Below are 19307 nucleotides of genomic sequence, written 5' to 3'. Positions count from 1 at the left end.
TCAAGGCCATATACGAGCTAGACAAGGGATCTACCAATAGCTACATTGCATCCTCTTATTTATACTTGGACGGTCTAGGAGGAGGAGTATCTGGGGTTTTTTTGTTTTGTTTTGTTTTGTTTTGTTTTTTGGTTGTTGTTCTGGGTGAAGTGTCACCAGCTTTAGAAATAAAAATACAAGACAGGCGGCCATGCAGTGGTGGCACAAGCCTTTGATCCCAGCACTCAGGAGGCAGAGACAGGAGGATCTCAGTGAGTTCAAGGCCAGCCTGGTCTACAGAGCAAGTTCCAGGATAGCTAGGACTACATAGAGAAACCCTGTGTCAAACAAACAAACAAAACCCCCCAGCAACTTAATTTGTATTTCATATAAACGGGAAATGAATCTTTAGCAGGCCCCATGACCCTCATTGTTTATCTGAAACTCCAGTTTCCCGGGTGTCCTCTACATTAGATACTACTCCTACCTGAGTGGGAGGGAGGTGGGGGGCTTAATGCCTAAGGCTCATCCCGATGACCCTAAGGGGGTTTCATTTTAAAGGCAGCCTGGAGTTTCAGACCTCATCCCTCTGGTCGCTTTCCTGGACTGTGTGTGTGTGTGTGTGTGTGTGTGTGTGTGTGTGTGTGTGTGTGGTGACACCACCTCCCACTGCTTTCCATGGGTTTCCAACACTGCCACTGAGAAGCCCGTTCCCAACTGGGGCTCTACTGAGTAGGCCTGGCAAGCTTATTGCTTCTGCTCTTCCTGCAGGTGAAGGTGACTGTCCTGGCTGACAATGACCCCAGCTCTGCATTTCACTACCTTATCCAGGTCTACACTGGGTATCGAAGGAGGGCTGCTACTACAGCTCAGGTTAGCAGGACCCACGCTCATTACTTTGTCTTCTGCGATGAGGCACCCTCTAACATGGCAATATCTTGGTGTCCAATGTTACTTTAAAAGGAATCACGGGATTGCCACTGCCTAGTCCTAAAGTGTGATGTGAGGAACCCTCTGGACTTGTCTAATTTCTGATGGCTACTTCTCTCTGCTTAAGGAAAACCCCAAAAGAATAGTGTTGCAGTGCCTCATATTTTATCTTTCCTCATTCCTCTTAGGTTGTTATCACACTCTATGGCTCCGAAGGGCACAGTGAGCCCCACCACCTGTGTGACCCACACAACACGGTCTTTGAGCGTGGAGCACTGGATGTCTTCCTCCTCTCTACTGGATCCTGGCTGGGGGACCTGCATGGCCTTCGGCTGTGGCATGACAATTCTGGCGACAACCCTTCTTGATAAGTACCTGCCCTGTGCTGGCTCACTTTTTCTTTTAATTTTTTCATTTATCTATTTATTTAGTGTGTGTGTGTGTGTGTGTGTGTGTGTGTGTGTGTGTGTGTGTGTGTGCACACACCATTCACCCATGTATGGAAGTTAAAGGACGTGTGAGAGTAGGTTCTTCCCCTTCACCAGATGGGTTCTGGAAATCCAGGTTGAACTCAGGTTGTCAGACTTGGTGACAAGAGCCTTTACCCACTGAGCCATCTCACTGGCTCTTATTTCTAGGTCCTTTGTATCTTTGGGAGAGACCAGCAAGTTAGCACAGTAAATAGTAAATAATGCTTTCAGCCAAATCATAACAAGTGGCTGCAGGACTCGTGTCTTCAGAGAATGAAACCCAGGCAGAAATAAAGAAAGGAAGGAAGGGAGGAAGGGAGAGAGGGAGGAAGGAAGGAAGGAAGGAAGGAAGGAAGGAAGGAAGGAAGGAAGGCAGAAAGACAGTTAGGGGGTTGTATAATGAAGGACAAGCTCTCTCCCTCATTCTTTTTTTTTTTTTTTTCCTTATTTATTTATTTATTTATTTTTATTTTACATATCGATCCCAGTTCCCTCTCCCTCCCTCCCTCTTTCCCTCTCTCCCTCCCTCACATGCACCCCGACCATCTTCCCCTCCCATCTCCCCCTACTCCACATGTAGGGTGATGCCATCCAGGAGGGGTCATCAAAATCTGTCAAGTCATGTGAAGTAGGGACTAGGATTTCTCTCCTGTCTCTAGGTTAAGGGAGTATCCCTCCGTGGGGAATGTGTTCACAAGGTCCTTTTGTGCACCAGGAATACATCCTGGTTCCACTTTCTGAGGTCCCTTAGACTGCTCAGGCCTTCTAGCTGAGACCCATGTTCAGGGGGTCTGAGTCAGTCCCATGCTGGCTTCCCAGCTATCCGTCTGGGGGCTGTTAGCTCCTCCTTGTTCAGGTCAGCTGTTTCTATGTGTTTCTGCAACCTGGTCTTATCCTCCCTCTCTGTATCTGGATTCTAGTTCAGTTAGTTGAGGGTGTTTGCTTCTGTTTTCAACAGGTACTAGATGAGGGCTCCATGATGGTGGGTAAGTTAGTTGTTGATCTCATTATCAGGGAAGGGCATTTATGGTAGCCTTTCCACTGTTGCTCAAATTGTTAGTTGGGGTCAGTCTTGTAGTCTCTGGACATTTCTTTAGGTTCAGTTTTCTTTTTAATCCTATAATGGCTCCCTCTTTTATGTCCTCGTTTTTTTAAAGGCAGGACTTCATGTAACCCATGTTGCTGACTTTCTCATTCATTTCTCTGATTTTCCTCTCCCGGATCTAGATTGAATTCTTTTTTCAGATCACTGATTATTTTTTACCAGAAACCCTTTGACATCTTATCTGACCTTTTAACCATTTCCATATCTTTGAGCACAGTCACTGAATTCTGGTTTGTGGAGGGGTCATGCCACCAGCCTTTCATGTTTTCTGTATTCCTGTGTTGCCACTCACATCTGTTGGTTTTGATATCTCTTCTGGACATTTTAGTATGTGTTGGGGGGGGTCTTCTTAATTAGCAACATATTCTTGAAAGTTCACTCCCCACTACCATCAGGAATGCTTATGGTGCACATACATACAGATAAAGTAAAAAGAAAAAAAATTAGACAGGATCTCATTATGTAGCCCTGGCTGGCCTGTAAACCAGTCTGACTTTGAACTCACAGCTATCTGCCTGTCTCTGCCTCCAAGCACTGGGATCACCATAATCAGCCAACAATTTCTTCTGAGTGTGTTTTTTAATAGGACTTGCAAGTTGGAATGATTCCTTGGTCCATGGACTGCACAGTGGATGTTGGGTTAGACAGCATAAAACAGCACTAAATTCACTGCGCATCTGTTAGAGATCTTAGGGACCAGGTGCGTTCCCATTGACTGTTGTGGTTTCAAAGGAAGTCTTTCTCTGAGCAGTAGTTATCAACAATGAGTTCAAAATAATCCCTACACCTTGTTGTAAATGGATGTACATGCATCCAGGCTTTGCTGACCATCTACAGAGCACAGGAAGAGTAGATCCAACCTAATTCTCTAGGAGTACAAGATTTTCTGAATTGTAACTTAGCATTTGCTACCACTTCAGGTCACTAGCAGCACCAAAACTGGGCTTGCTGCTATGAAAATCCATGATGGCTTCTTCTTCCAATACAGCAGTTTGCTCTGCATTGAACATCTGTTGAGTGTAGCCCTCTTCATCCGAGATCATAGCTGGGTCTTCTGGGTTTCCTTCTGCATCTTCTATGTTGGCAATGGTTCTTCCCTTTGTGTCATCATGTTCAGGAGCAACTTCTTGCTGTAAACAACATGGGTCAGGCTCTGCCAGCCTCAGCCTCCTCTGCTGCTTGCTGACTTTGGGGAACCTTCAGGGAATTAAAGAGTTACAGTGCTGCTTGGATAAGGGTTTGGGAATGTTGTGTCTGGTCTGATGTTGCCCAGAACACTGGAGTTTTCTCCACTATCAACATGAAGCCAGTTCTGCTTTTCCATTCATGTGTCCCTTTAGAGCAGGGGTCTTAATTTTCTATAAGACCTTTTCCTTTATGTTCTCAACTTGGCTTTCATTTGGCCCAGGGGCACCATGCTCTGCCTATCTTAGCTTTGGATGCCTTCCTCACTAAGCCTAATCATTCCTAGTTCTTGATTTAAAGGAAGAGGCTGTAAGAGAATCTCGCTTGAGCACTTACTTAAATGTCGCTGTAGAGTTACTGACTATTCTTCTTTATTTTAGATATAGTTAAAGGCTAAAATACTGTAGCTAAGAGGCTGAGGAGGGAAGTGGCTCACTGGCTAAAATGCTTGCCATGCAAGTGTGACAACCTGAGTTTGAATCCCCAGAACCCATACAAAGCCAGGTGTGACAATATACATTCGTCTTCCCAGAACTCCGACAGTAAATGGGAGGGGGATATAGGAGAATCCCTAATGGATGCAGCTGAGAGCAAGGGATCCTGTCTCAAACACGGTAGAAGGAGAGGACTGACACCCACGGCTGCTCTCTGATCTCCACATGAACACTGTAGCACGTACACAACATTACGCACAAATGCACACACGTTTGAAAAAAAACTAAAGAAAATTTAGTTAAGAAGATAATCAAATCTAAGACATGAGAATCTATAGTTCTGATGTGGCTATAGGCCTAGAGATGATGATAAGTCATTAACATAAATGTTTAATATCAATGATAAAGAATAGACGTGCATGGGATACTTTAAGAAGTAATAGATCATTATGACACTTGGAACAAAAACAATTAAATACACACACACAATCTTCTCAGGCAGTAAAGTTTGCAGGCAGCATCTTGGACATGAACTTCCTGAGGGCAGCAGGTGGGACTGGCTTGCTACCTATCATCCTTGCCTTGCAAAGCGTCAGCTGCTCACTTGGGTACTCACTGCAAGTGCAAGTTGACCTCTTATCACACAGCAAGCAGTCAATGCCCACTTCCTCATGGTGGCCTTTATCCAACTGTAGGTATGTAAGCCAAGTGATCGTCAGTGACATGACCATGAAGAAGAGGTGGCATTTCCAGTGCAATTGTTGGCTAGCTGTGGACTTGGGCAACTGCGAGCGTGATAGGGTCTTTACACCAGCCTGCAGGAGGGAACTCTCTTCCTTCAGGTACAGTCATTAGTGCATACACTGTTGCACACTTAGAAGGATATGCCTCATCTATTTACTCCTCATCGTCTCCCTATTAATCTCTTTGACTCCCAATTTTGGATTCTTCTTGGCATTTCCCTCCTCGGAACAAAAGGAGTGGCTACAGGAGGCCAAGCATGTGAATTTACCTAAAGCACCTAAATGTCAAAATAAAAAAAGTGGCCCATAACCTCTCCTCAGGAATGTTCCCTTTCCTCCCCTTGTGTGGTGGGAACAATAAGCTTCTGTTACTTCTGAGAAGTCCTACTGTGTCCTCAGCAGTATTAGGTTACTCCCATTCTGCTGCTACAGAAGAAATCACCCCACTACCAAGCATTCAATTTTTGTTATGATTTTGAGGGTCAGAAATTAAGGGAAGGGCATACACGGGTAGTGTCCCTTTAGACTGGCTGGATCTGTAGCCATCTGTGACTTCATGCTAGAACCGTGGTCAGCAGGTAGTGATGACTGCCAACCACACTGCCCCTACATATGGCTGCCCCAACATGTCAGCCTCGGGCAAAGTGGGTGCTTTATCTTGTGACTAGCTTTCCCTAGACTTGGCATTTCAGAACTAACTAGTTCCTGTTCTTCATGACCCCGCTCTGTAGAGCTTCCCAGGGAAGAAGCAGTCTACCATTTGATGGGAGTTCAAGTGGATCTTAAAAATGTATTTAAATTGTTACATGAACTTACATGAACATAAAGTTTATGGCTTGCATACCCCAGCAGAGACTATGCGCTTGACTTTGCCTGTGCCCTCAGTATTATTAGGTCACATTTGGTGCAAGCTAGCTGGTTACATAGGGTCTTCCTGGGTTACTTTGGCCCAAACTGAAACTCATAAATGATGGCATAATAGACTGGATAAGATCAGCTTTGAATAGTTATGATCCATAGCCCAGGAGAGCCTCCCCATGGGTCCTTGTCACTGCAAAGTAGGGAGTCATTAGAACAGAGGAAATCAATGGCACGGGCTAGGTGACCAATAAGATTTGTCACTGTGCAGGTTCTGTCTTGTACCTGATGTGTGCAGAAATCCCTTGGAAATCTAGAAGTAGGGTTTCTGAGTTTATGAAACAAAAAATACTAAGCTGTCACAGTGAGTTTCTCACTTCACTCCTTCTGTCTTTCAACTCTCATTTTCTTTTTATATCCATTATCGTAGTCTCATAGTTGGTAAGACTAAGGTCTTATTTTCATTTTGGGTCTCATAATGTAATCTCCTTCAGTTCTTTGATTTAAAGTAGCTCATTAAAAGTCTTCTTCTAGGCCGGGTGGTGGTGGCAAACGCCTTTAATCCCAGAACTCAGGAGGCAGACAGATGGATCTCTGTGAGTTCGAGGTCAGCCTGGTCTACAAAGTGAGTTCCAGGTCAGCCTCCAAAGCTACAGAGAAACCCTGTCTTGAAAAATCAAAAAATAAAAAGTCTCTCTGTAGAGGTCAACTGTGATGGTGCACAGCTGTGATCCCAGCACTCAGAAGCTGAGGCAGGGAGATCACGAGTTCAATGCCAGCCTGGGCTACCAGTCTTGGTCTAGTAAACACAATGTCGTGGCCTCCTCACAGGCAATCTATTTACTGTCTTTTCCCTATGTATTGCCAGCATGTGCTCTCATTTGTTTATGTGTGTTAAGAACAGCACTTGTTATCACAGAGTGCTGGAGAACTCAGGTTGCTTTCTGCTCCTACGAGCTGTGCTGTAATTACTGCTGTCTGTGCACTAAGTGACTTCAGAACTGCTTCTGGGAGGTCTGTACTCTTTGGCCTGTGTGGCAACTAACCTGTTTGCTTTAGTGCTCAGCTGAAGATTAGACATTTTCCTGAGATTCCTGGATTCCAGCCAGCCTCCTACTCTTTGGTTCTGGGCTGTGCGTGCCCAGTGGGCCATGCCTCCAGGGTCCTTAACCATGCCCCAGCCTTCCTTTCTGGCTTGCCGAAGAGTCTTGAGGTCATCCAAGAGTTAACATTAGGACTTTCTAGAGGGTTTCCTTACACATACATGAGGCTTCTAGATTCCAAATGTTATCAGAGTTTTTCAAAACCCCTTTAGAATTCCCGTGCCCTCACTGTTTCATTCTTTTTTGGTTCACCCATTGTAACTGCTGTAAAATTAAACTGCCTCTGAACATTTCTGACTGTGCCTCCAGTGGAAATGTGTTTTGCTCTGGTGAACTCCCTGCCATGTCAGATATAGAATAGTTTGGGGAATGGGACTTATCTTTCCTGTCCTAAATTTTACCACAATGTGGCATTCAGAATGTCCCTCTAATATACACAGTCAGGACTGAATTCTGAAAAACTCTCTCATGTAAATCCTGAAGAGGCTACTACTCTGCTGTTCTCTGGTTGTGTTGAAGGCTCCTAGCTATCCTCCATGTTGTTAAACAGCATTTATGTATTGTTCTTCTCTTTCCTGTGGCTTATCTGGGTAAACTCATCTCTCTCTCTCTCTCTCTCTCTCTCTCTCTCTCTCTCTCTCTCTCTCTCTCTCTCTCTCTCTCTCTCTGCTTTGGAGGTCAGTGGTCACTGTCCACCTTGCTTTTTGAGACAGTCTATCACTAGTCCGGAGCTTGCCAGGTAGGCCTGACTGACTGTCCCTTAAGCCCCAGGGCCCCATCTGTCTCTTCCCACTTAGGGCTTGGATTAGACACACACACACACCACCACCACTGCCACCACCACACCTGGCTTTTTAAAAAAACATGACTTCAGGCCTTCATCCTTGCACAGCAAGCACTTTGCCCACTGAGCTGTCTCCTCTGCCTGGGTGGAATCCAGTTCACTAATTTCAACCATATCTGTGTGCAGTAATCTTTTTTGTTTCTTGACCATATTTTTCAGGGTCAGCATATCAGTGACAGAGTATTTGCCTGTCATGCATGGGCTGGGGGTTCCAAGCCTAGCCCCCTATAAACAGCACACATGTCATATGTCACAAAAGAATTTGAATTCATTTTATTTCTGTTTTTCATAATGTTTATTCCTTTGGGGGTTTCTTTGGTGTTTGGGGAGTGTTTTGGGGGGGGGCTGGCCTGGAAATCACAGAGCTTGCTTACCTCTGCCTCCAGTCCTGCTTATGCTGTTGTGAAGTCTAGTCAGGTGCTCTTAGTTCTTCCGTTTGAGACACTATTTACAGTTCCCCCACATTTGGAATACAGACGGTAATCAAACTGCCAATGTCCTAAAGTATTTTGAATAGAAGTCTACTTTTGAGGAAAATAAATCTACCAAAACTTGGAGATCATCAAAATGATGGGATTTTTTTTTAATTTTAAAATCTCTGTGATGTAAAGAGCTCACACAGGGCTGGAGAGAAGGCTCAGCAGTTTAGAGCACTTGTTGCTGTTGCAGAGGAACCAGGTTCAATCTGTGGCCCCCTCATGGTGGTTTGAAACCATCATAACTCAAGTTCCAGGGGATCCAATGCCTTTCTAGGCCCTCCATGGACTCAGGTGTGCATGTGGTACACAGACATATATGAAGCAAACACCTATACATACAAAATAAGATAAATAAATCTTAAAATTTGTTGTAATCTCAAATGATACATGTTATCTGAGAGCTTGATTGCAAAGGGATGTTAAGTGGGGGTTGAGAAGTTGCTATGCTTCTTGTTACTGGACAAAATATGCCTTAGTCTAGATTGCTTCAAAGTGAAAGCTCAGGCTGGCAGGATGGCTCAGTGGGTAAAGGCACTTGCCACTAAGTGTAATGACCTGCATCCAGTCCCTGAAACCCACGTAGTATAAGGAGAAAACTGACTCCTACAAGTCCTCTGACCTCACGCTTGATGTGACATATGAGCCCCCCACACATGAAATTTAAAAATACACCAATTGTGTCTTTTCTCATCTAATTTCTCATTTTAGACACCTGTTCTCCTCCACCATCACGGAAAAGTTCACTCAGGACTATCTGTGGCTCTCAGTTGCAACTCGACACCCCTGGAACCAGTTCACTAGAGTGCAGCGGCTCTCCTGCTGTATGGCACTACTTCTCTGTGACATGGTCATCAATGTCATGTTCTGGAAGATGGGTGGCACCACTGCCAAGAGGGGTGAGTCCTGATGTGTGCTGCCCGCAGTGGGTGATGTTTTAGCTGTCTTTCCCTCTTCGCTTTTAGGGTTAGGAACCAAGTCACTGTGTACCTTCATTTGCCTGTCCATTGCCCTGACGTTATATGCTCGCACATTCTCTTGGTGCTCTCACTGATAAATGAAACTGTTAGGAACATACCAGGCTCTTTACTGCCATGGACCACTTTCTACCTCCAGATAGCGCCCACATAAGTAGCTCTACCCAGGAGGCTGGAAACTGACACCAGGCTTTCCTTTCAGTTGGTCCTTTTGCTGTGACCTGGTCAGAGATAGTCATCAGTGTCCAGACCGCCATCATCCTCTTCCCTATCCATCTGGTCTTTGGGCGACTCTTCCAATTCATTCACCCACCGGAAACTCTGCCCCCACTTCCTCCCACCCAGGCTGCCTGCCCCTCCGGTCTTGCTTGTGAGTCCCCCTCTCCTACACAGGTGGTCACGGTAAGCTTCAGAGTTCGTTTTTATATGTAAAGTACCCTCCCTTTCTGTGTGGTGGGAAGGTCATGGAGGACTCCTTGGAAGGCTCACATTGTTCCGGTCCTTTTTATGTCTTTGTCCTAAGTCCTTTCACTGAACTGTGCTCAGTCATGCTCCTCGCTTTCTTCCAAGGTAACCAAAGGTTCTGGAGTCTGAGTGTGGGGCAGCATGCACTGCCCCGGAAACTGTCCCTCTCTCATTCTATAGTCTCCCAGAGAAATGGCTTTGAAGGCACTGTGGGTTACTCTTCTCTGAAAAAATTAGAAAATGAAGCACTGAGTTTCTTTATGTTAAGCACATGCCCTTGACTAAAAGAAACAGGCTTGCCATCTGTTACTGTACCCAGTGCTGACCTAATGCAAGATGGACTGAAGCCTCTCAACTTGGTTCCATATCCAGGAACTAAAGGAATCTGTGGGATTCCTGCTCAGGAGAAACACACACCTGCTCCCTGAGTGTGAACAGTCTTGGTGGAGTTCCTATGACATTAACAGGCTCGTGAAGCTTTTCTCCAGCCTCATTTATTCTCACTTAGAAGACCAAGGCTGTCACCAACAGACAGAATCCCAGCAGGAAAACGGTAAAGTCCAGTGATTTTTTACTAGCTCATCTGGCATCCCTTCACCCCCATTCATACCTTAAGTTCTTAATCATTTTTGCCTTTTGGCACAAGGCAATTTAAGCTTATTTAATTTCCTTAACCTTTCAACCTTGAGCTGATAGCTTTGGTCTTTTGATTTCTGGATAATCTGGTGATAAAACTAGAGTACTAATTGTAAAAATGTAAAAATATTTAGATCCCATATCCCATCAGCTGAACCTGCCAAGTCATCTTTTTCTTCCCTTGAGTGGAGAGGTTGCATGACTTATGAATTTTGAATTCAGCTAGTCTAGGCTGCACATACTGAAGCTCAGGAAGGTATTAAAAGCATCTAGGTCAAAGTTCAGAACTGTGCAATGGTGAGATGTATCTGCACCCTCAGGAGGGAGTAGTATGTCAGGTGCTGGAGCCTGTCTCCATCAGTACCTGGAGAGGTTAGCTTTACTGTCACTTAAGAGATTACTCATCTCCATCACTGTTTCCAATTTATTGAAATCTTGAATTTGTGAACCTGAAATAAATCCACAGTGGTTTCTGAGAACTACCACCATTTCTGCCGCTACCTGTTCCACGTTCTACAGAGACTGAAATCGCACTTAAGTGTGCTCAGTGCTGCTCAGGTTCAGCAACCCTGTGACTTCTCAGAAGCAGTTAACCAACTTCAAAACCTCCAGGAACTCCTGGAGACACAGACTATTGCCAGGGAGCGAGGGCCATGCAGGTAAGCACTCGTCACTACCCGGAAGCTTCCTCCTGGAGCCTAGCCAGAGATGATTCCTTCAACTTCTATTCTTCAGCCAGGCCACCAGTTTCCCCATCCTGAGTCCAGAAGAAGGGAAGAAGTCCATGCCATTTTGCCTGTACAAGTGGTTGAAATACAGCTGCTGGCTCCTTCTAGGTGTCATTAGCCTGGCTTCAGCTTTTTTTATAATACTTTATAGCCTGGAGTTGAACAAAGACCAAGCCACCAGCTGGGTTATTTCAATGATGCTATCAGTGCTTCAAGACATCTTCCTCAACCAGCCAGCAAAGGTACCATTGTAAGAATCTGGGGGAACTGAGGCTATGTGTATACCCAATTAGTAAAAAAATTAGTAGAAAAAATAGTGAAAATGAGTAAATAAATCAACAGGCAGAGCGATGTTCGGTAGGTCTATTTTGAGTAACAACAGAAAATGATAGCAGCTAATAGATTAGCATATGTATGGCAGAAAAAGTTGAAGGTGGGGACAGTATTTAAAAATCAAACATTGTACCAGGTGTTGGTGGCATGACTTTAATCCCAGCACTTGAAAGGCAGAGGCAGATGGATCTCTATGAGTTCAAGGCCAGTCTGGTCAACACAGGAACTCTATGAGTTCCAGGTCAAACATGTGGTTGATGAGATATCGCGGCAGGTAAAGACACTTGCTGTCTCACCCCTTAAGTCTAACAACTTAAGTTTGATCCCAGGAAAACCCACATGAAAGTAGAGGGAGAGAACCAACTCCATGAAGCTGTCCTCTGACTTCCATAAGTATTGCACAGCATGCACACACACACACACACACACACACACACTCTCTCTCTCTCTCTCTCTCACACACACACACACACAGAGGTAATAAAAATATTAATAACAATAAATAAAATAATGACAATAACTTTTTAAAAACCAGCAACAACAACAACAAAAAAGAAATACAAACCACTGTTTTAAAGGAACATAATTGCAGCTAGAAAGATGGCTCAGCAGTTAAGAGCACTGGCTGCTTTTGCAAAGGTCCCAGGTTCAATTCCCAGCACCCACACAGTGGCTCACAGATAACCACAGCTCAAGTTTCCAGAGGCTGTGATAACTTTTTCTGACCTCTGTGGGTACTAGGCATGCAAGTTGCATATATATATATATATATCACTCATACACATAAAATAAAATAAATCTTTTTAAAAAATTTTAAGAAACAAAGGTTTTTAAATTTTTAACTAAAGAAAAGGCAAAGCACACCAAAGTATAGAAAAATAACAAATTCTCAAGTTCTGTTACCCAACATCAAAAATTACCAGTGATAGCCAGCGGTGGTGGTGTATACCATTAGTGCCAGCACTTGGGAGGTTGAGGCAGGTGGATCTCTCTGAGTTTGAGGCCAGTCTGGTCTACAGAGCGAGTTCCAGGACAGCCAGAGCTGTTACACAGAGAAACCCTATCTTGAAAAAAAAAAAGGAAGAGAAAAAAAATTTACCACTGTTGTCCAATATTGTTTCATCTGTTTTAAAAAAGAAAATTCAAAAGTTCACATGACTTTTGTCTGCATATCTCTGAAATTTGTATTTCTCTAAAACTTAAATTTTTAAAATATAAAATTGTGGTAATATAGTGTTTATGATTTAATAAAGCTTGCCTGAAGGTTTAGGGTACAAAACCAGCCACAAGCTATAGAGATCAGGCAGTGGTGATACACACCTTTAATCCTAGCAGCCATACTAGTAAGCCATAGAGTCAGGCAATGGTGGCACACACCTTTAATCCCAGGACTCAAGAGACAAGAAGACAGATCTCTTGTTAGTTCAAGGCTACACTGAGTTACATGAAATTGATCTGGTCCTGTGAATAACAGCTCACACAAAGGTGATCTCAGCACTTGGGATCACATGCCTTTAATCACAGGATTTGAGAGGTATAAAAGGAAGAAGCGAAGGGTCTCATGAGGCATTTAGTATCCAGCCACACTGAGGACAGGATAGCCCTTTCCCTCTGAGGAGAGGTAAGAGCTAGTGGCTCGCTGATTTGCTTTTCTGATACTTCAGGCAATCTTTATTAAATCATAAGTAATAGATCACCATGAAAAATCATGACAACACGAAAATAAGTCAGCAGCTTCTTAACATGAAAATAACCACACAAAGAGCTAGCCAGGTCACTTGCCAGTAAAGGAACCTGAGTTTGATCCCTGAACCCTACATGTTAGGAGATAACTGACTCTCTACATGGTAGGAGATAACTAATCTCTACAGGGTTGCCATGGCTACAGGATGATCTAAATGTGTAAATAGATGGATGTACTGTCAGCGCCACCCTCACCTGCGTGCATGACATCATCATCTAGGGCCCTACAGTACTGCTCATGGAGTTCCCCTGTGACTCTTGTCTCCAGGTGATCTTCCTCACATTCCTGTTCTCACTGACTTCGAACCAGATGCCATGGCTTAACAAAGACAAGGAACAACATGCCAAGAGAATCGTAGCCCTTTGGGGTAATTCAAATAATCCCTACTACTGCCTAATTTTATGAAGAGCAAACTATGTAAAAACAGTAGAATTCAAGCTACCTCGGTGACTCTGATTTACTCAGAGGCCATGTCACTTGGCTGATCTCTGCCCAGGAGCCCAGTGTCACAAACTCAAGCATTCCCCTGGAACTCAGTGCATCCCTCTCCGTGCCTCCCCACTCTGTTCCATCTCTCTTCCCTCCTGAGCCCCAGACGGTACTTGTACTGCCTGTCCTTTCGACCTGAATGCCTTCAGTTGCCTCAGACCAAGTTGTCTGCCCAGCCCACACATCCAGTCCTTTATTTTCTCATTTCTCTCAGGTGGCACCATCCCAACACTCTACACATTAGAGTAATCCCAAGTACTCTTACTCCTCACATTCAGTCACCAAGACTGAGGGGCTACAGCCCATTAAAAAAAACTGACTAAAAGTTATTCATATTACCTGGAACATCATTGCAAACACAACGCTGAGCCAAAAGTGTAAGATGCAAAAATGCTAGCACAGCTTGGCATTGGTGACGCATGCCTTTAATCCCAGCACTTGGGAGGCAGAGGCAGGTGGATCTCTGTGAGTTTGAGGCCAGGCTGGACTATGGAGCTAGCTCCCGGACAGCCAGGACTACGCAGAGAAACCTTGAATCAAAAAAAGAAAGAAAAAAAAAAGATGCTAGTACATTATGCATGTGATGACTAGAGCATATATGTATATCCCCTATAAATATATCTGTACAAGTGGGAATAATCTCTAAAACTCAGCAAAGGGTTACCTCTCTGAGGGAAGGAAGGGGTACCACATAGAGGACTGTGTGATGGTTATGAAGCTAGCAATTGCTTACTTAAACTGAACAGTGGCCATGCTAAAGGCTAGGCACTCCAATCCTAATGAGGTTTCACAAATTGACAATCTCATTAGAAATGCCTTTCTTGTCCTTATTTCATTTCTTATGCATTTGAACTATTTTCTTTATGTGGAGACTTCTTTCTCTAAGGTCTTGTCCTTGTCCATCTGAAGATCTATGACCTGCCATTAAGACGAACATTGTGTGGGGTATCATTCAGGGTGAGAAGGGATTGCTGCTGTACAAAAAGCCCTAAGATGTGAGTCCCAGCACTGAGAAGAAAAGTCAGATTTCTCTTTGATGCCATCTCCAACTTTCTTTGGAGGAGTTTGTTTATTTTCCAGTGATTGTATTGCACTTGGCATATGTATGCTGGTAACTTTTCTTTGATGTCCCCTCTCTCTGTCTCTTTCTCTACCTAAGTCTCCAACCTGCCCTCTTGCTTATAAATTTCTACTGCTTATAAGTCCCTCTGCTGTTTTTAAACCAGACCATTGTCCCCTCCGAGGTTCTTCAGAAATGGACCTTATCCCTGAATCTGCATTGAGTAGAAGCTCAGGTGATTTCTACTCATGTCAAACTACTCATGTTCCCAACGTGCACTCCACTGAGTAGAAACACAGGTCTCTACTAAGAAAACAACAAATCCATTCTTGCTATTAAATCTAATTTTAAGATGAAACGGCTAAGGATGCATGCTATAGAGCACTTGTCTGGTGTTCAAGGGGCACTGAATAGGATTCTCGGCACTGAGAGAAACCCTGTCAGTGGGTACTGGTGGTGCATGTCTGTAGTTTCAGCATCTGGGAGGCTGAGTCGGAGAAGATACCAATGTGAGGCCAGCCTTGGCTATGCCTGACCACAGAGACAATGTCAGAGAAGGGGGAGGGAGGAAAACATGCTAGGGTTGTTTGTTTGGTGTATTACCAAGGTTCACACATGGTAGACCAGCACTCTACCGCTTAGCTACACTCCCATACTTGTGCTGAATTTCATTTTAATAGTAACCAATTTGTATCGTCTTTTATAAGTTTGGTCCCCAAGGGGTTGGAATTTTAAGAAGGAAAACCCAGGCCTTTTCCCCATAGATGGAGAGGTGCTGATGGAGAGGTGCTGCTTAGACCACATTCTATCTGCTCGAAGTAGATGCTCAACAAGCAGGAAACATCCATGTAATGAAATATAACACTTATTTGGTCTATATTTCAATATTTGACAGCAAAGTGTTCTTCACCGGCACCTGGTTTGAGAGATAAGAACAATCCCATCTACACTGCCCCAGCAATGACCAACTCAGCCAAGCACCCAGAGGGAGCCTGGAAGAGGCAACTCTTCAAGCTGACTGGTGGAACTTTGGGTATGAAGGAGTGGTCCAGCATGCACCTCTGTACACACTGTCCAGAGATGAGGGCATGAGGAACAAGAAGGAAAGCAGGGGAGGGCAGGAAAGTGTCTTTGAAAATGAAATGCAGCAATTCAGGTGATATGCTCTATGGAAAAAAAACCCAAGCTTCTGGTCCTCAGGTTTCACTGAAGTGGAGGTGGGGTCTCCACCTGCAAAGGGGAAAACAATACCCAATTTATATATTCCCTGAATTGGGGGAAAAGAGGAAATTGCTTTGGAAAATGACTCTTCTAAGTGCTGGATTCAACATATTTAGCATGCTACTGGATTCTCTGAACAAGAGAATAGAAAACAACTTTGTTTTTTGTTTGTTTGTTTGCTTGTTTGTTTGTTTCATGCCTTCCCTTTTGTGAAGCCAGAATATGAAACAGCACTTACCTATAAGAATCAAAATATGGCCAGGCATTGGTGTTGCATGCCTTTAATCCCAGCAAGCAGGAGGCAGAGGCAGGTGGCTCTCTAAGAGTTCAAGACCAGCCTGGTCTACAGGGAGAATTCCAGGACAGTGTCCAAAGCCACAGAGAAACCCTGTTTCAAAAAACCAAAAAAAAAAAAAATCAGAATACAGTATATTTATGGGGATCTTAATGTATCTCGAGTAAAATCTCTGATTATTTGCAGGATGATTCCTGCAAATAATATATATATTTACAATATATGTATATACACATATATGTACATGTTTTGCATATACAGATGTATGTATATACTACTGTGTGTGTGTATATGTGTATGTGTATGTATGTGTGTGCACATACACATTGTGTTGAACTATTTAAAATTGCCCATTTCAACTGCTAGGATTTTTGTTTCTTGTTTTTTCCATTTGACTAGTTTTTTTTTTTTTTTTTTTGGATTTTTTGAGACCAGGTCTCAAAATGTAGCCATGGCTGTCCTGGAACTCACTCTGTAGACCATGCTGGCCTTGAACGCTCAGAGATCCACCTGCCCCTTCCCTCCAAGTGCTGGGACTAAAGGTGTGGTGCGCACCACTGTGCCCAGCTCCATTTTAAATGAACTGCAAAAGTCTGTAAGTGTAAGAAAAATGAAAAAGGTGTAGATTTCTAAAGTAACTGATCATGAATTTTGTTGTAAACCAGTCCAAATCCTCTTTGTGAGTCTGCTGATGGCTACTGTCTACTCTGCAAGGGACTCCAGTCAGTTTCTCCTCCATCAAGCTATCAAGAAGAGGTTTTCTCACCGTCTCTCAGAAATCAAACTTCTGGAGGATTTCTATCCCTGGGCCAACCACACCCTCCTTCCTAACCTGTATGGGGATTACAGAGGTAAGGACAGTGCTGGGGCAGATGGGAGGTGGAGGTGTGATTAGCTCCCCTGGACCCCTACTACAAGCCATGGAAAATTAGGGAAAGGTCAGCTGGCTTCTTAATGTGGACACACTTTGGTGGACACTTTGAAGTCCCTAGACTCCATCCAAGAAGCTTCAGTTAATGACTCCTAGTGACCCGTGGCATCTGAGTCCCATTAGTGCATGCCACAGGGAGGTCACAGGGATGTCACAGAGATATCACAGGGATAAGCACTGGTCCACTTACAGCCTAAAAAGTAACAGCAAGGACCCTCGGACCCAGCCACACACTGAGTACAGAAATGTGGTCTAATAAGAATGGTCTTTCATTGCATGGACCATGTGAGCCATTTTTCCTAGCTCTCTGACTGTGTGTATGTGAGTTTTCTGCGTGCTTACCAAGTTTAGTCCCACAAACATGCATTGACTATCTACAGTCTGCAGGAACCTTTCCTAGGAGCTGATTAAAAAAAAGAAAAGAAAAAAAAAGTCAGTTCTAGGTGGTATCACACACCTTTAATCCCCACACTCGGGAGGCAGAGGCAGGCAGATCTCTGTGAGTTCAAGGCCAGCCTGGTCTACAAAACCCTGTCTCAGAAAAAAAAAATATGGTCATAATGGGGTCTGTGTCCTCAAAGAACCTCACCAAAAGAGGCACTTCCAGGCTTCACCCTGCAGCATGTCCAAGTGGCTAAAGTTTTCTTCCCTTGGGGACACTTCCTGTTCACTGTTGGTTTGGCTTTGCCCGTTACCCAGCTCTACAATGACATAACTTTGTGCCCTGCTGAGTAAGCCAAATTCTGGGCATCATTTCCATTTGCCTCAGGGTTGGTGGCTCCATGATGAGATTCAGGACATCGCTTATGTTCCTTCAGAGAATCTGAAGGGTATGTTCATCTTAGCAAGTGCTTAGTGTGTGAGGGTTCTCACAGAAGGCAACTCCTACTGATTTTTTTCTTTAGTACAGTTTTGGATGATAACAGTTTTAAGCTCAGGAAACATTCTATTTGTAATACATAACTCTATGCTGAATAAAATATTGACAAAATGATTAGAAACCAAAATGGCAAAAGTTGAGGCCATAGAAGGGTTGGTCTCCTCTTGGCCTCCTTGGATGCAATATTGTACCACAATCTAGTGCTATAGCACCACAGTGTAAAGAACAGACCGAGAGCCTGACACCAGCATGGAATCCTGGGTAGATTTCTCAGCCGTTGCTCTGGTTTCCCCAGTCATTGGGAAGAATCTCAGGCCCTGCCCTATGTGACATATCTGTGTGCTGACAGACAAAGTGCTGACGGTCACCACTGGGGAAATGGAGCTTTGCTATAAGCTACAGAGTTGATACCAGCTACCCAGATGGACACACTAACAAATGCAATAGACAGACCTCCAGATGAAGATAACAAGCATGCCACAGGTGGTGTTTATAATCCTGGCACTCAGGAGGTAGAGGCAGGATCCTGAATCTGAGGCTGGCCTGGGCTACTATGCAAGACCTTGTTTTAAAGAGAAATTCATCAATCTCATTATCAGGGAAGGGCATTTATGGTAGCCTTTCCACTGTTGCTCAAATTGTCAGTTGGGGTCCTTTAACCTAGAAGCAGGAGGGAGGGCCTAGTCCCTACTCCAAATGACTTGACAGATTTTGTTGACCCCTCCTGGAAGGCATCACCCTCCCTGTGGAGTGAGGGAGGATGGGATGGAAGGGGGGGTTGGGGGGCATGGGAGGGAGAGAGAGAGGGAGAGAGGGAGGGAGAGGAAACTGGGATCAATATGTAAAATAAGAAAAATAAATTTTAAAAAAAGAAAGAGAGAAATTCAGACCCACAGGCATAGGGTGAAAAGCATCTAAAATCAACACTAGCATGTTTTACCTATTCAACTCTTACAAATCATTGTTTTCAAAACTGTTGCCAGCCAGGCTCATCAGCTCATCTTTTCTGTTCAAGACATTGACCTTCGGGAGAACTGTCATAACTAAACCTGCTTAGAAGAAGTTCAGGAAGTAGATCTTGGGAGTGGTGCAGAGTTCAGCCAGATTTTAAAAAGCCAGCTGACCTTTCCCATTTCTCACAGGCCATGGCATGGGTGTTTGGAAAGTGACTAAGTGTCAGGAAATGATGGCAAACTACAAATATTGTCATGAATTTGGCTTGTCCCCTAAATTATCTGGGGACATCAATATATGTGAAGCTGCCTCTACTCTGGTTTATCCATTTATTATGCAGAAGTCTGTTGTATCGTCTGCAGTAGAACGTCTATAGTCAGCTCCTACTCATAAGCATTTAGATGATCTCTGGTCATTTTAATACTGAGGCTGTTACAATCATTACTTCACATGTGCGCAAATGTAAC

At 44.0% G+C, this 19307-nt stretch overlaps 1 protein-coding gene across 1 annotated transcript in view; it reads left to right on the top strand.

The window, feature by feature from the left end:
• The window catches only part of Pkd1l3 (polycystin 1 like 3, transient receptor potential channel interacting), a 60556-nt gene that overhangs the window by 28208 nt on the left and 13041 nt on the right, over positions 1-19307 (top strand). The window contains 11 exon segments of the mRNA XM_051201806.1: positions 751-852; positions 1098-1275; positions 4798-4945; positions 8839-9038; positions 9307-9506; positions 9942-10122; positions 10672-10864; positions 10941-11175; positions 13278-13377; positions 15455-15592; positions 16741-16926. Of these exon segments, the coding sequence (XP_051057763.1) occupies positions 751-852; positions 1098-1275; positions 4798-4945; positions 8839-9038; positions 9307-9506; positions 9942-10122; positions 10672-10864; positions 10941-11175; positions 13278-13377; positions 15455-15592; positions 16741-16926 (1861 nt within the window).

Source organism: Phodopus roborovskii, unplaced genomic scaffold, assembly GCF_943737965.1.
Source record: "Phodopus roborovskii unplaced genomic scaffold, PHOROB, whole genome shotgun sequence".
NCBI classification, from domain to species: domain Eukaryota; kingdom Metazoa; phylum Chordata; class Mammalia; order Rodentia; family Cricetidae; genus Phodopus; species Phodopus roborovskii.
Note: the sequence above shows the minus strand (reverse complement) of the source record. Positions and strands in the feature narration are given on the sequence as shown.